Source organism: Pelodiscus sinensis, chromosome 6 (genome assembly GCF_052426305.1).
Source record: "Pelodiscus sinensis isolate ZL-2025 chromosome 6, ASM5242630v1, whole genome shotgun sequence".
NCBI classification, from domain to species: Eukaryota; Metazoa; Chordata; order Testudines; family Trionychidae; genus Pelodiscus; species Pelodiscus sinensis.
The window spans coordinates 51,964,464-51,981,415 of NC_143057.1; the positions used below are offsets into that span (position 1 = coordinate 51,964,464).

At 38.9% G+C, this 16,952-nt stretch overlaps 1 protein-coding gene across 1 annotated transcript in view; it reads left to right on the top strand.

The window, feature by feature from the left end:
- FBN2 (fibrillin 2) overlaps positions 1-16,952 on the top strand; it is a 279,412-nt gene that overhangs the window by 130,318 nt on the left and 132,142 nt on the right. The window contains exons 15-20 of the mRNA XM_006131867.3: positions 72-194; positions 1,501-1,653; positions 2,664-2,717; positions 4,395-4,520; positions 5,676-5,801; positions 10,766-10,885. Of these exons, the coding sequence (XP_006131929.3) occupies positions 72-194; positions 1,501-1,653; positions 2,664-2,717; positions 4,395-4,520; positions 5,676-5,801; positions 10,766-10,885 (702 nt within the window). The remainder of the gene's footprint in view (positions 1-71; positions 195-1,500; positions 1,654-2,663; positions 2,718-4,394; positions 4,521-5,675; positions 5,802-10,765; positions 10,886-16,952) is intronic.

Here is a 16,952-nt window from a genome sequence, read left to right on the forward strand (position 1 = left end):
GCCAGGAGGCAATGCTTTAATGACATTTACTCAAAAATGGCAATAAGTGAATGATGTGTCCCTCTGGGCAGATATTGATGAATGCCAGACACCAGGAATTTGCATGAATGGTCATTGCATCAATACTGAAGGTTCCTTTCGGTGTGAATGTCCACCAGGTCTAGCTGTTGGCGTTGATGGCCGTGTTTGTGTAGGTAAGTAAGACTTCCTCAATGAAAAGCAATTAGGACTTACTTTGATTTACCAAAAATCACATATAAAATAATCAAGAAATATTCTTCTAGTTAATGATGACATTTGTTGTTGAATTAAAATAATTATATAGGATTCATGGGATTTTAAATATGTTGTCATCAAGTTTTTAAGTTATTGGCTACTTTGATTTTATTAATTACACTTATGCTGCAGCAATGGTTGTATCTGTCATATCAAGAGTTCTAGACACATGTGGTAGCAGAGGTAACTAAACTAATCACTAGCCTTACTCTCAAGTTAATTTACATGTAGAAATGTCATAAGTTGTATAGAGGGAGACGGCAGAGATTGTGGGTTACTTAACCACTGTTCAGCCATGCACAAATCAGTACAACTCTGCAGTACCACACACACATTTGCCTACCTCCCTCATATCTGCCATAGAATCATCCCATAGGTCATCACTAGTACTTCTTAAAGATATACCATTAATCTTTCAGTTTCAGTGGGAAATATTATTAGTATGCCAATGAAGCATCAGGCAGAATCATGATTCACTTGGGAAATTCAGTTTTGTAAAAAGATGATACAATTGTTCCAGACTTAAAGTAGGTTATTTCAAATATTGTGTAACAAATTTCGTTCATACATAATTCTGTGGATTGAATTTCAAGGAACCTGTATGAAGTTTAGAAGTCTACAGTATATGCTGTTAGTTGCAGGAGCTTTCTATTTGACTGTACTACATGAGTCATTGAATGATCTGAACAATATTATTCAGACGTTGCTCTTAGAATGGTATTTGTAATCTGAAAGGTATCATATTACATAGGACTGATTTTATTTTATTTGGTGATAGTAGTATTCATAGTGACATAGGCACTTGTCAGGAAAGTGTATCGAAGAACAGAAAAGACTCCTTTCTGCTACCTTTACACTGAGTACTGTCTTTCTCCATAAGTAGTGCCATTGAGTCTGATGGGACTTTTCATGAAGTAAGATACAGTACTGTACTTTTAAGCATAAGCATGAGAAATCAACTTCCAAGTGACACGTGAGCTTGAAAAGTGCGTACCCCATAGACAGGAACATATACTTGGGAAGGGAACATTCAGATAACTATTTAGAGACAAATTCTGTTCTTGGATGCAGGCGCTTGGCTTTTAATTGAACCATTTTATATACAGGATAAAATGTATCCCCTTTTGCAGAATAAAATTATGGCCTTAGGTTCTTGTTGAAAGAATATTCATGTCCTTCCCAGTCTAAGGAAACATAGTTATTTCTCTGCCTCCTCTCTCTTAGATACTCACATGCGCAGCACATGCTACGGGGGAATCAAAAAAGGGGTGTGTGTACGTCCTTTCCCTGGGGCAGTGACAAAATCTGAATGTTGCTGTGCCAATCCAGACTATGGCTTTGGAGAACCGTGTCACCCATGTCCTGCCAAGAACTCAGGTAAAGGTTGCATGATTCTTCTGATATCACAGCTAATAGAGATTAATAATTCTGATTCAAAGAAGATTAATCTAAATTTGTGGCATTTAATGAGAACAAATGACAATTTATTTTTCCATGTACGGCACTATCTAGAGTGCAGCAAACTCCAAAACTGTCCAGACTATGTGTAGACCAAAGTCTAGATAGATGCAGCTGGGTCTCATAGTTGTCTTTAAGTGTAGGGTGAACCAGAAGATGTTATGTTGGGTAGGAGAAAAGATACCTTAGATGAATTAGACAAGGAGCAGTAGGTAACCAAATCAGTCCAGTGTACAGTTGCTGTACAGTTTGATAATAGAATTGATGTTCAAAATACTTTTTTTATATATAATTATTTCACTCATCTTTAGAAACAGCAAAATGCAGATAACATGAAAGAACGGTTTATTTGCCACATTGGCCCCTTGAAAGAAGTATTCATTTCACCATGTGTTGGAAAAGAGTCCATGCTGCTTTCTGGGATGACATTGCCCTATTGTGAAACTATTGATTAGCAACATTATATGACAATAGTGTTGGCGGTATTAACTCGAGGAGATGGTGGTTTTAAATGGAAAATGCCATAGTTTTCCTTTTGGTGTTACGTAGAATTTTTATTCAAGTATGTATTTGGAAGTTTGAACAAGACTGGAGTGCCTGTTGGTGCTGTTGAGTATGTGCTAAGTTTCTGTATTAAGTCACCTTTAATAACAAAGCTGTTCCCACGATACATTATTAGCTGAAAACCAGCATTTTAGTATCTTCTTTTTTCTTATCTTATTTCTTTTTTTTTTTCCGTGAAAGCAATAATAGCTGCAATAAATAACATGATGGTAATAACATAGATACTTGATAACATTGTGTAACTATATGTAGGGACTATTATCCACAAATTATTTTTTCATTCATGTTACAGATACTTATTTGGTTTAAGATTAAAAAATAAGATCACTTACATTTTTATACAACTTTTTGTTTCCACCGAGTAGCTGAATTCCATGGCCTGTGTAGCAGTGGAATAGGCATTACCGTGGATGGACGAGGTAATTTTGCATTATTTTCTTATATATGAGAGACTCATGAAAAATAATTAAAGTAAAACATATATTCAAAAGTATGGACTGATCATTTGCATTTTTTATACAAGTGGCTAAGGCTTTTTTCAAGATATGCTATATTTTAATATGATACAGTATTCAAATAAAATAAAATAAAATAAATAAAATCACAGTCCTGAGAGAGGATGAGAATTGTTCCCAGCCAAGTCATTAGTAAAACTCCTTGTCATTTCAGTGAGACCAGGATGAGACCCTACTGAAGTACTTTCAGCAACTGCATAGCTAGTATTTAAAAATAATACTTAATAAAATGTTATTTCTGTTAATATTGTAAGCATATGGGCCCAGTTGTATCATTTTACAGACTGATTTTTATTGTCTTGCTGAAGTTGTAAGTAATATGAAATGCATAAGCAGAGTTTAAGTTCTCTGATATGAACACAGTTTACTGACTGTATAAACTTACTCACTGCCCCTTTGTGAGACTCTAAATCTCACAAGAGAAATAACCATGATCCATAATGTGATAATTTCTAACTCTGGGAAATTGTACGAGGTCATCTGAGGTCGTTAGTCTTTGTTCGGTACCTGAAGATTGTAAATCCTCATAAGGTATATAAGGCAAACTTTAGTCTTTGCCAGGTGCCTGAACAAAATTATAACCTTTGCTGTGGATTGCATACACGTGAAAACAGGTTGGCGGAGGACTCTGATTCTGCTTTCTCTGAGGAATCTGGGGAAAACTGAATATCCTCAAACTGGAAACTCGTACCCCAACCAAAGCTATGTTATCCTCCTAGTCTCTTCCCTTTTATTTAGAGCAGGCAGGAAATCCCCCTTACAGACACTTTTTATTCCCAGTCATGTCCATTTGTCTCTCCATCCTAGTTACACTGCCTTTACCTTACTGCAGTTAACAGTCACTTAGCCTTGCTTCCCTCATTCTGCTCATGATCAAGGACCCACCTGGTTGCCCCATGAAGACATCAGAAAAGTTGAGGCATAGGAGAGTATTGGGCTTTTACCACAAAAAATTTGTAAGGGAAAAGGAGATGGAATGCTTTAGAGTGGTAGGATGAGGCATGAAATCTAACTGTTCCCCAAGATGGAGTCAAGTTTAGTGAACTTTGGTTAAAGATTAGTTAATGACACCACAAAGTAGACAAGATTCCACTAATTTACATTTTCTTAAGAAAGCCCTTTCTATATCTTATAATCTTTAATGCCAGGTTAAAAAGAGTATGTTTGAGTGTGAATTTGTGCACTTGTAAATTGGAAGCCAGATCCTGATCTCAGATGCACCATTGTTAATCAGTCCAAGTAAAGTAATCAAAACAAGTAGAGTAGCCCCAATGTAAAAGAGGTTTGTGAGATCACAATCAGGCCCAGTATCCTTGTAGTGCTGAATGACGCTATATAAACCACAAGACTCAGCATATAGAAAGAGTAATTTTGTTTTGTTTTGTTAATGTAGAAAAGTCCTGGATCCTATGAGATGAAATGTACAGAGAATGGCTTAGACCCTGAATCCATAGTCACTGCACTTAAAAAATAAATAGATATTTTGAATCAGAGGCATGTGCACCTACTTCAAGATAAGATATTTCATAGCATTTAATGTGTAATATAGCTGCATTAATCTTCTCTATTATATTCATACAGATATTAATGAGTGTGCATTGGATCCTGATATTTGCTCCAATGGAATTTGTGAAAACTTACGTGGCAGCTATCGTTGTAATTGTAACAGTGGATATGAATCTGATCCCTCTGGAAGGAATTGTGTTGGTAAGTTATTTGAGTTGAGTTAATTATTAATGATTAAACTTGCACTGATTTCAGTGGAAGACTTTAGTGTATGAGAGAAGACTTTTAGCTACAATGAAAAAGCACTAAAGCTCTTAAGTAAATCTGCTCCTTTCAGTCTACTCCTTTCTCGAGCAGCCTTTGCCATTTTGCTGGGAAGGTTGGAAAACATTTTCAGTGTATTCTCACATGTAAGAATAATAAGTGAATTCCCACAGTAATTGAACTATATGTAGAAATTAACTAGCTGTAAATAATAATAATAATAATAATGTCAAATTGGGTTATGATATCTGACAACCTCTCAGTGCTTGGACTTTGTCCCCCCAGGGCTAGGCCACCCCACAGTGCACTAGAAATACATCACCTCTTGCTGTCCTAATTGGAATTTGGCTGCTTTTGAAGTAAGCCATGTTGTCTTGAGGGCACAACAACTTCAATGATATTTTGTGGTCTTCCCAGTTGCAACTGTAGAGGACTACGTCCTCAATATAGGTCACTGCACACTGATGGCAGGGCCTCAGCACCTGGCCCATTTGCCACTGAAAGATGTCTGCCACGTGGCAAAGTCATGAATTAGTGTAGTCCAAATGGGGTAGGGAAGGCTACCTTTTCCTGGGAGTCCACTGGCAGGGCAATTGGGAGTCCACTTTTATCAAGTCCAACATGGATATGCTTTCAACATTCCACATTCTTCCCAGCAGCTCATCCACATGGGGCATTGGATGTAATTCTTAATGAATTTTTCTTAAAAGCATGTTTAACATCACTTCTGGTTGCCAAATAGACAAATCCAAAGGTGATAATAATCATGACTGTTCATAAACTGCCAAATATCCCAAGATTGCCATGTTCTACTGGTGGACATTCTGAGACCATAAAGCTGTGCTTTTCTGAAAAATGATATATAGTCACAAAATAGTAGTGAATATTCTTAAATGTAATATAGAATTTGGGGTAAAAAGGGATTTGAAAGTTAATTAACCTCTTGAAACAAAATATTAGCATTTCTACTTTGACATTCAGTTTTCTGCATATGTATTTGAGACACATGACTGCTGCTGAGAGTCCAAAAAGAATACTTAGAAAAAAGTAGGGCACGCTTATTCATTAATGTATTTGCCTGATCTTTTCCAGACATTGATGAATGTTCAGTGAACAGACTGCTGTGTGACAATGGCCTATGTCGAAACACACCTGGAAGCTACAGCTGTACATGTCCAAAGGGTTATGTATTCAGCACTGAAACTGACACATGTGAAGGTAAATATGCTTCATGGGAGCCATCTGGATATTGTTCATCTAGTCAGTGATAATAAAGGGAAGGAAAGGTCTATATTATGGTATAAATCATAGGATGCATCCTGTCAATGCTCTCAGTGGAATTCTCTTAGAATGATGAGGCATGACCATAGTTCCCACTAAGATGCGCGCCTGTGCAGCCATGCACAAACTATTCTCCCTTCCCCCCAGAAGGCTGCACAGCCTCATGTGGCAGGAAGCTGCTCTGGTCGGTGGGGCCAGCTGAGACGGTGTGGTGAAGGAGCCGCTGGAGCGGGGGGCTGGGACCTGTCATGGCTGTGTGGCAGCAGGGGAGGCCTGCTCTGGTAGCTGGGGCTGCCACGTGGCAGAGGGTCAGGGCCTGTTCTGGTGGCTGGGGCCAGGAATGGGACCTGCAGCATGGCTGGGCGGGGGAGGACATCTGCTCCAGAAGCCGGGAACGGGACATGCTGCCATGGTGGGTGGTTTCCGCTCTGGCGGCTGGGAACGTGTGTGTGTTAATAAATTGGGTGCCATGGCGGCATACATCCAAATCAGCACGCATGACCTCAATATTGGTGCACAAGCCAAAAGTCAGTCACTCATAGTTGGAAAATCTTAAGAGGGAACCCTGGGCATGACTGAACTTTCTCTGGTATAGCCAGTTCATTTTCCACATGACCATATGTTTTATTAGAATTCCTTGACAAAAATGTTAAAGAAAATGCTCATTTATCTCTAGAGCATTCTGTGTAGATCTCTTATTAGTGACCTAAATAAATATGTTTATTTTGGTCCCAGAAATCCAGTCTTCCTCATCTGTCCCTGATATTGAACAAGAGCTTTCTGTGGTGTGATGCTATGTTGCAAATGGGCATATTAACTAGGAGTATGTCCTGGTACTATTGATGTCAGTATGTTGGAAATATTGCTTTAAGTGGATCCTGGATCTGCTTTACTGACTTAATATTGTTCTTTTGTTGCTGCAAAACATGTATATTTTTAAAATTGTCATTGTTCTCTGCCCTGAGTGATACAAATATCACATCAATTAAGACTTGGGTCCCTGGACTTCAAGTCATGTTGCAGTTGGTCCATGCCAGTGAGCGATCCCCGCTTAGACTGTTTTCAGTGCTTAAGAGAGAGACACACTCCACCTCTCCACTTCAAGAAACTGACTTCGTACCTCACTCCCCAGAATTTTAGGTTGAATTGAAATCTGAAGTTTTGGGAAAGTTTTCTTTCTGAGCATAATTATTTTAATTCAGACACCTTAAAATATATTTTTTTTTCTGCAGCAGGAGCTGAAGTGTCTTGTCAGTTACTATTAATATGCTTGTGTGCATATTAAATTATAACACAGTATATGAATGATCTGTGGTATCAATCTCAAATTAGCCTCCCAGTTAGGCTAATGTTTAGATTTTGCTGATCAAGCAAAAATGATCCAGTAATGATTTGGTATAAAGCTGTCTATGAAGTAGGGCTGTCAGTTTATCTGCATTTACACCTGCAATTAATGCAAACCAGGATTAACACATTAAAAAAATTAGCGCATTAATTTTCATGCTGTTCATGCTGTGCTGCCCCTTTGAAGTGCTGCTCCGGAGTGGCACTTCAGAGGGGCAGCAACACGGAACCAGGCCACTCCGATGCTTCAAAGGGACAGTGCTGTATGGAGTATGGGGTCAACTGGGGACTCTAGCTGATCCCACGCTCCTGTGGTGCTGCCTCTTTGAAACACCACCGATGCATTTCAAAGAGGCAGCATATGCAATTAATTGCGTGATTAATCACCATTAATTTTTTTAAATCGCTTGACAGTCCTACTATGAAGCTATGAAATTTGTTACACTTTTTCTAATATTGAGTGGTTTGGTAGTTTTGAGGAATAAATTCATTGCACTTGTTTTGTTTCTTACAGATTCTGTTTCAAAGAAATGATAAGCACTTCAGTTAACCTTACTAGCTGTAACATTTAGCTGTAGTAGTAAATTTTTTTCATGCTTTTACATGCTTAAGGTGCATGCTATTCAATATGCTATAGTTTTAATTAATATGACTTTTGGTAGAAACCATAATGAAACATTACAACCTGTATTGCTTTTATAACACAGTTGTAAACACATTGCAAGTTGTTTGTTGTTTTTGTCTGACCCTGGGTTCTATGCAAATGCTGCAGCAGCATTTCAAAGGGGCAGTGCTGCACAGTTGATCCTGGGTTCAGTTGTGAGGTGCTGCCCCTTTGAAACGCTGGCTCGGTGTTTCAAAGCAGTGCTGCACGGAGCTGGTCCTGGACTCCATGTGGCGCTGCCCCCTTTGAAAAGCCAAGATGACGTTGCTGCTTTGAAGTACCCCCTTTCCTCCCTCCCCCTTTGTTGCCTTTATCTGATAGAGGCAGCAAGAGGGTTTGAGGAGGTTGGGGGGGAGAAATTGACTAGTCAACTCGACTATCCAAAAAGCATTTGCTTATCGGATAATCGACTAGTCCTTAGCATCCTTAGTGGAGACCAGCACAGAAAAGACCATGAGGAAATTAATAATTCACTCCTGAGAGCAGGCTTTGGATAGTGTACAGTAAATAAGATGCAGAGCTACACACCTGCACAAAGATAAAACAAATATTGCATAGCTGTTCATGACATGGGCCCTATCCATCCTGCAGCACTGAATGAGGCAGGAGTTCCTAGAGAATAAAATAGTATGTGATCATCTAATTAAATCACAGTGGACCATATGTTCAAGAAGGCCAAATTAACATTGCATAGGGAACCTTTTTTCTAAAATTTCCTAACTTTTGAGAGCTTATATATGCAACCTTAATGTTTTCTGTTGTATTTGTGTGTGTGTGTATATATTAATAGTTAATAAAAAGAAGACTGATCTATTTCTTCTGATTAGTCCTATGAAAGGGAGAACATACATATCCTAACATTGTTCAGATACCCTTATCTACCTGTTTTTCTCAGTTTTAAAGAATGTCTAGTTATTGAAAGCAAGGTGCAGAAGTACATTACATGTAGGTTCTCCAAAGCTAGTTCTACCTCAAGAATCATTTAGCAGGTGGTAAATATTTAAAATATCTATAGTATCACTCTGATCTTCCTCCACCAAATGCTTTTTTTCCTGCTAGTCATATGGAAATAAGAACTTCATATTTATTCTCAAAAGCAGCTGCTTTGTATAATAGCATAAAGCACTATAATTATTAAAAAACAGTTCATATCAAGGACCAAGTCCTGGTCACTTAATTTAGTTAAACAGCCCCATTAAGGAAAGGAAATGGGCTTTGTCCCTAGTGCAATAATTTTGGGGAGGGGGGGAGGAGGGGGAGAGGGAGATGGATTTGGAAATCAGTTTCCTAAAGGTTTCAGATTTTTTTTCTTTTTATTAACATGTATGATTCTGTGAATAGTTTAAATTCATAGTTGTTCTTATGATCTCAAAAGCCCATAAAGAGATAAATGTGTACCAAATAGAAAATGGAATCTTTAATAGTAATGCTCTTAAAATCAATCATTGATACATGTCCTGTTTTCAATACTTACCTGGATCCTGTATTTAATTTTTAATTAATTTGTGTTGGGCTATTTTAGGTTTATATCATAGAATCATAGAATCATAGAATAATAGGACTGGAAGGGACCTCAAGAGGTCATCGAGTCCAGCCCCCCGCCCTCAAGGCAGGACCAAGCTCCACCTACACCATCCCTGACAGATGTCTATCTAACCTGTTCTTAAATATCTCCAGAGAGGGAGATTCCACCACCTCCCTTGGCAATTTATTCCAATATTTGACCACCCTGACAGTTAGGAATTTTTTCCTAATTCCAATCTAAACCTCCCTTGCTGCACTTTAAGCCCATTACTCCTTGTCCTGTCCTCAGAAACCAAGAGGAACAAATTTTCTCCTTTCTCCTTGACACCCTTTTAGATATTTGAAAACGCTATCATGTCCCCCCTTATCTTCTTTTTTCCAAACTAAACAAGCCCAGTTCATGAAGCCTGGCTTCATAGGTCATGTTCTCTAGACTTTAATCATTCTTGTCGCTCTTCTCTGTACCCTTTCCAATTCTCCACATCTTTCTTGAAATGTGGCGCCCAGAACTGGACACAGTACTCCAGCTTGGTATTATTTCTGTGTCAGTATTTGAGAACGTAAGCATGCACCAAAACTCAGTAATTCCTGACCCATGACAGGAACTGTTTGGTTTAGGAAATCTGTTTTGATTTAGGATCCAAACCTAAAACAAAATTGGTGAACTGCAGAAAGAAATAATTGACTACAGTTAGGAAGAATTTGCTGGTGGTGTTTTTTAATTTAAAAAATAATTTCGCTTTTTTAAAAAGGCTAATTCTAGCAGCCGGAGTCTCATTCTTGCATGTGGATAGGCTTAAAAAAAAACTCATGTGGATGAAAGTGAGAAGGAAAGTGGCTGGAGTGGAATACTATTTAGAGTATTACAGTTTCAGTCTTATTTCTTGTGCACTTTCCAGAACTATGGAATCGCAGCCAACATTGTAATACTTAGTTTGACGGGTTTTTAAAAATTCTTCTAAAGCCTTGTGGAGCCATAAATGACAGAAACAATATGACCTTTGTTTGTGCACAGCATGTTGTGGTGGGAATGCATTGCTTTTCATGCAAAAAGGATTTCTCACAGGACAATTATAAGTGACTGGGAAAAAAAAATTTCTCCAAGTTCTTGGAAGTTTCTGTTCTTGTAAAAAGTGCCCTTTAATTAACACTTACAAAAATATGCAAATACTCCTTCACACACACACACACACACACACACACACACGCACACATGCACACACTGTACCTCATCTAAAAAAAAAATAAAGCAAAAGCCAGATTTACCAGACATTCTGGCATCTCACGGTTCACCGCTTCATTTATACAGCGTAATATTTTCCAGAAATGCATGACTGTCCTAACGGTACCTTTTCTTTCTGGATTATAGATATAAATGAATGTGAAATCAGCCCTTGTGTCAATGGCGCCTGCAGGAACAATCTTGGTTCTTTCAATTGTGAGTGTTCACCTGGCAGTAAACTGGATTCTACTGGATTGATTTGCATTGGTGAGTCTCTAGGTGTGGTGTGTGTTTGGTTTTATTTATTTATTTTTATTGTTATTAACAAGGGGAAATGATTACATTGATTAAAGAAATGGAGAAGTAAACAAAAGTGTCCTGGTAATTTGTACTTGGTAGAGTGTGAACTAGAATATCTTCCTGTGAGACATTTTGGACTTGTTTTCTGAATAACATTGATCAAATCCAGACTATTTTGCCTGTTTCCATTGGAGCAGAAACAAATACAGAGAATACAGGCATAACAATTTCATTAATATTATTTTATCTTGACAGGTGTAGGCTGCTATGGATCCATGCACTTAGTGACTTATGAGAACCAATTGGGGAGGTTTTAGGCCCATTATTGGTAGAGATTGTTATTGCTTCTCTCCAATGATGCATCTATACTGCACTGTAACTTGAAATAAGATATGCTATTTGAGCTACGCAAATTGCTTATCTTATTTCAATGCTGTTTCTAAATAGCTTATTTTGTCATGTGGTGCTGCCTATACAGCGCCAAATTTTGAAATAAAAGTGCTATTCCTAATTGTCCCTTACTCCTCCTAGAATAAGGTTTACAGGGACGTTGGAATAGTGAGTCCGAAATAACTGGCTTGATGTGAAGATGCAGGATAGCTATTTCGGGATATTCTGAAATAGCGTCGCAGGGAAGACATAGCCTAAGAGGGGTAGATGTCAGTTTAACTAAAAGGTGGTTAGCCTATTGCTTAAACAGCTATAATTAAATGTTGCTGGTCTCTCCAATTACTCTACGGCCTCATACCTTCCTTTTCTGGGCGAGGATATTAAGCAAGACATGTCAAGAAAGTTCTGGATTCATCTGGAATATGCTTCTTGACTTTTTGTCTTTTCAGTAACAGGTATTTCTGTGGTGTGGGGATAAAATTAAGCATTGTATTAATATCCTTGATTGGAGATCTCTACAAACTGGAAAAATGGTCAAGTGTGATTGATTTTTATTAGATTTAGCAGCAGCCTTTAAAAAAATTGACACCAAGGTGTCATTGGTTTTGGGTACATTCGCCAATGTCTTGTTCTTACCTTTCCCAGAAGTTTGAAAGCATGATGTTTTACAGACCCATGTCCACTTCAAGTGTCCACAAGGTTTCTATTTTGTCCCTCCTCTCCTACTTATACGTGTGTATTTGAGGACTGTAGGGGATCTTGTGAGAGGAATTGGGCAGTAAGCTGTAAGTTTTCAATTCATCTGATCCTGATATTGCAGTTTCCTGGATGAGAAGGATTTGTCAGACACTCAGTCCAGAAAAGACAAAGATGATTGTGATTAGGAGGGAGAAGGAATTAGAGACTTGAAAAGCACTTATGATTGTTCAATCTGATGAGTTGGTGTATCCTACTCTTGACAAAAAGGTTTATAGTCGAAGATTATCTTTGGACCCCAGACTTCTTAGATTCCCACGTAGCAATAGTGTGTGGATTGTTTTTTTTAATTTGGCACATCTGTGGTTCGCTAAGAGGTTGTGTCCTTTCCTTTGTGTGAACCTCACTAAATTCATCTGTGCACTTAGATTATTTTTAAACTTTCTTATCTTTCCAGATGCAAAACTGATATGAAATAATTAAGGGACAATATTTATATATATTTGGATCTTACGACATAGGTTGATTGGTATAGTATAGCTGTGGCCAACTGGCGGCTCATCAGCCGCATGCGGCTCTTACCCCCAAAAGCGATGCTCGTGAAGCTGTTCCTGCGCCCCCTGCCGGCTTTCCGTCCCCCTCCCCCCCCCCCCCCCCCCCCCCCCCCGCTTCTCTGTGCTTACTGGGTCGGAGCTGTGGTTTTTAAAACTGGTGCCCAAGATAGCAGCCATCTTAAAGGGGCAGCCTCCTTTTTTTAAAATCCTTTTTTAAAAATTTTTTTGTTTTTGCTTGACAGTTCTGTTCTGGGTTGTTGTTGTTGTTGTTTTGGGTTGTTTTTTTTAAAGGAAGAGAGACAAACATTGGTAGGCTGAGCCAGATATGATTTAAGCAATATAAACATACATTAGTTATATTAACAACTTAATTTGGAAGTGAGCATTGTGGACCCAGTCATGAACTCCTGAAACAGGTACAGCTTCACTGACTTTGATGTGGGTTCTGTCTGTATCAGGTTTTAGATCATTTATATAACGATTAAAGTATTTTTGTAGGAGCAAAAAAGATTTGGAGGCAGAGCTAAATTGACAAATATGGATTTACAAAATTAGGACCTAATCCTATAATTTTTAGCTATGCAAAATTCCTATTGGCTTTAGTGGTATTGCAAGTAAGACAGTTTGACTGTGATTATTTCTATGTAAGGTCTACAGGAAATAGCTGTTTTATTATGTAAAAAACTTGATAAACACTTTTGTCAAATACAGGTAAGCTTGAAAGGTTTAACTTTCGGTCAGTAAATGTCTATAAACATTGATTTCACCATGCACACACAAACCATCAAAAAATTGACAATCGTCAGAATTTACAGACATGCAAAATAAGAAAACTGCTTCCAGAGAAATTTAGTTTGATTTTAAGGTTACTTTGTATATTTTTCTGATGTTGACAATTTGTATAACACTAGCTTTTTGAATCTCAGCATCTGTCTTAAATATTGTCTGATTCCCACACTTGTGAAATCTGCAAATATTAAAATTGAAATGGATAAAAATCAATATATAAAAAACGAATTTTGCCAAACCTTAAATATATGCAGTTTTACAAACCAGTAAGCTAATGAAACAACTTTTTCTCCAAGCTCCTGCCTGCAATGAAAGGACTGGGTCCTGAATGTACCAATACCTCCTGCCCCACTCTTCTTTGATGTGTGCCCTATCAGCTTTGACACTGTAAAGCTACAAATGGGGACAGACGACTACAAGCTATAAAATATATAGCAGAAGTGCTTCTCTGATATGCCAATAGTGTGAAAGTATATTGATATAGTGAAAAAGGAGTATCTAATGAACTAAGATATATAGACAAATACAGATATATCGGCATGATGCTGATCTCAAACCAGTTTTACTCAGGTTTATGCTGATATCCGAGATCAGAATTAGTCAAATATGACATGAGTGAAGTGAGGGTTTTTTCTTTTTTTTTTCTTTCTTTCTTTTCCTAATGATTAAGTAATGGATTCTATGACTTTCAGGAAGCTCTGTGATACTTTACATCCAAGGCAACAGGGCTGGAGCTGTCAGCCACTACAGGCAGTGGGGACACCCAGAGTCATCAGCTGTCATGGAAAGTGGGGGTGTGGCTCTTGAAATGTCAATTGCCACAGCAGGAGGTGCTAGACTCTTCTCTTTCCCACAGCAGGGGTTGGGTTTTCATGCCCCCACTTAAGGCTCAGGCTTCCATTGTCATATCATGTCACCTGCTCCTCTCCAATTATTTTTTAGTAAAAGTCAGACAGGTCATAGGCTTCTGTGAATTCTTGTTTATTACCTGCAGTTGGTCCTTATCTTTTGCAAAAAAATAACCATGAGAAAATGTTAATCTTACTAATGATGATAGGAGTTATTTCAAATTTAATTATAACACACCTTTCACTTAAGTGAAAGCATGCGAGAGTTATGTTGCAATAATGCTAAAAACATAGTACTGAAGTGATGTTATTCTAGTGCACCACTCCCTATGCATGCCTGAGTGTAAGTAGCACTGTTGCTGAATTTCATCATCACCCTAAAATTAATGGGTTGACTCCAGATCCCATTTAAAGCACAATGGAATGGAGAGTGTGGGGAAGTATGCATGGCTGCTACCTATACTTTTATCTCTTTTGTGGAGAGAGGACTTTGGTCTCTAAAGGATGATAGTTTTGCAGCTATCATAAACACTGTGTTTTAAAAAGCTGCTTTTAGCCACTGGTTCATGTTACTTTTGCATTAATAGTACTCGTAAATGAATGTCTTCAGGCAGGACATTTCTATTAATGGAGTTGTGGTCAGTCACCTACTGAGAGAAGAGTCGATTTTTTTTTTTCAAGATCCCATAAATGTTGAATAAATGTTGCATTGCCATTTTCATTAATATACGCACAGAGATACTAGTGTTTGTTTTCCTTTAAATAACTTTCTTTGTGTTTCTGAGTTATGATTTGTGAAATTCTGATACCATTCAACCATAGTGCAAAAAGTAATAGGCTGCCATCTGCCTGTAGCATGAATATATTTCTATTTCAAGTTAGAATCAAAGATATGCACGTGGTAGAAAAAAGGCTTTGATGCAGAGTAATAAATAACTTTCTCTCCAAAGGAAAAGTTACAGCAACTACCCTTTGTAAATTTTATTTTAGTAGGAGAGATTGTGTAAAATGAAGGGAATTAAATTCACGGGCTGAAATAAGACAAGATTAGCAGATTTTGGCTGGAAGATCCAGGTACAGCTGGTATGAGGAAAATCACTAGCTATATAGTTTAAATTATTTGGACTATAGTGGTTTCTCGACTATACTGCCAAAACACCTCTCTGGAGTGTCTAGGCCAGGACTACCGCAGCATCGGTCAGCAGCACCCTTTCCTGCATGGCTGCGGGGCCCTGCACAGCCCGGTGCATGCGCCAGCAGTACTGGCCAGGCCGGGCTGGGCAGCGCATGCGCTGTGCGCCCCGGGGCCAGACCTCAGGCTGCACGCCAGCGGCCGTGGCCAGCCCACGCATGCGCCGTGCGCCCCGGGGGTGCCAAAAAGGCTCGGGCCAGCCCTGGTGCTAGTGATAAGTCAAGCTACATTCTAGTGATTAGATGATCCAAACAAGTACATGTTGTAGATCATTCCAGGAAGTGTTATGCTGTATTTATAAATTATCAACACAATGTAGTGTCTGCAGTTGGTATTCCTAAGAATTGTTGTGTCGTCTTAACATGATGGGCAAATTCATCACAAGTGAAACGAAACTGAAAACATTAAACTTAATGCTAACGTGTATTTTTTCCTGTTGAATGCTGGAAGGAGTTTAACCATGGGATTTTATGATTTACTCTGTGACTGTTTTAAATACGATTTTGCTTTGAAGTAAAATTTGGAATTATTAGATAATTCAGTGATATAGTGTGAAAACATTTATATATATGTGTATATATAAGCTATATCTATACTATAGCTATACATATAGTGTGTGTGTATAATATGACTGCACACAGAGTTATAATTATATATACTAGATGGGATAGATGTTAATGTCAGTAATACTAGTGCAAATTTTGAACTCTGTAACCTTGGTCCAAGTGGAATTGCTTTGATTTTATGCATGTTTAGGAGAGATCAGAATCTGGTCTATAACACTTGATTTATGCCTGACCTTTTGAATTATTACATTAAGAAAAATAATCTTATGATATAACTTACTGTGCTATAACCATAGATAGAATAAAGATGTATATTGGCAGATAGCATCCACTGTATTCAGAAATATGTGAATTTCTGAAGGTGTAGAGCAGGGGTGGGCAATAATTTTTTACCGGGGGCCACTTTAGAAATTTTTGAACTGGCCTTGGGCCGCACCAGAAGGGGCAGGGCCAGGATACGTCCTTGCTTCCCCATCCACAGAACATGATTGATCTGGGGGTGGGGGAGAGTGTAAAGTCTTTGCCCCTCCCCGATTCCCCCTAGGCACACATGCCCCTGGCGGTGGGAGGAGACTTTGCACCTCCCCCTTCTGCCCCCTATCAGGGCTTAGGGGCAGGGGAGTGTGTGAAGTCTCCTTCTGTCTTGCCAGGAGTGCATGGCATTTCTAAGTGCTGTGTGCTCCTTGCAGGGCAGGGGCAGGGCGGAGGAACTCACGTTCTACCCCTGGCTCCCAGGCCAATGAGGGCTTGGTGGCGGAGGAGTGCGTGAAGATGACTCCTAACCTGCCAGGAGCGCGTGGTGCTTCTAAGTGCTGCGTGCTCCTAGCAGGCTAGAGGAAACTTCATGTGCTTCCCCCACCCCAAGACCCTAATTGGTGTGCGGGGTGGGGGATCGGCAGAGCCTCCGTGCGCCGGATCAACCCGCTTGGCAGGCTGGATCCGGCTCACGGAGGCCCTTTTGTCCATCCCTGGTGTAGAACTTAGTTCAGAGAAAAATAG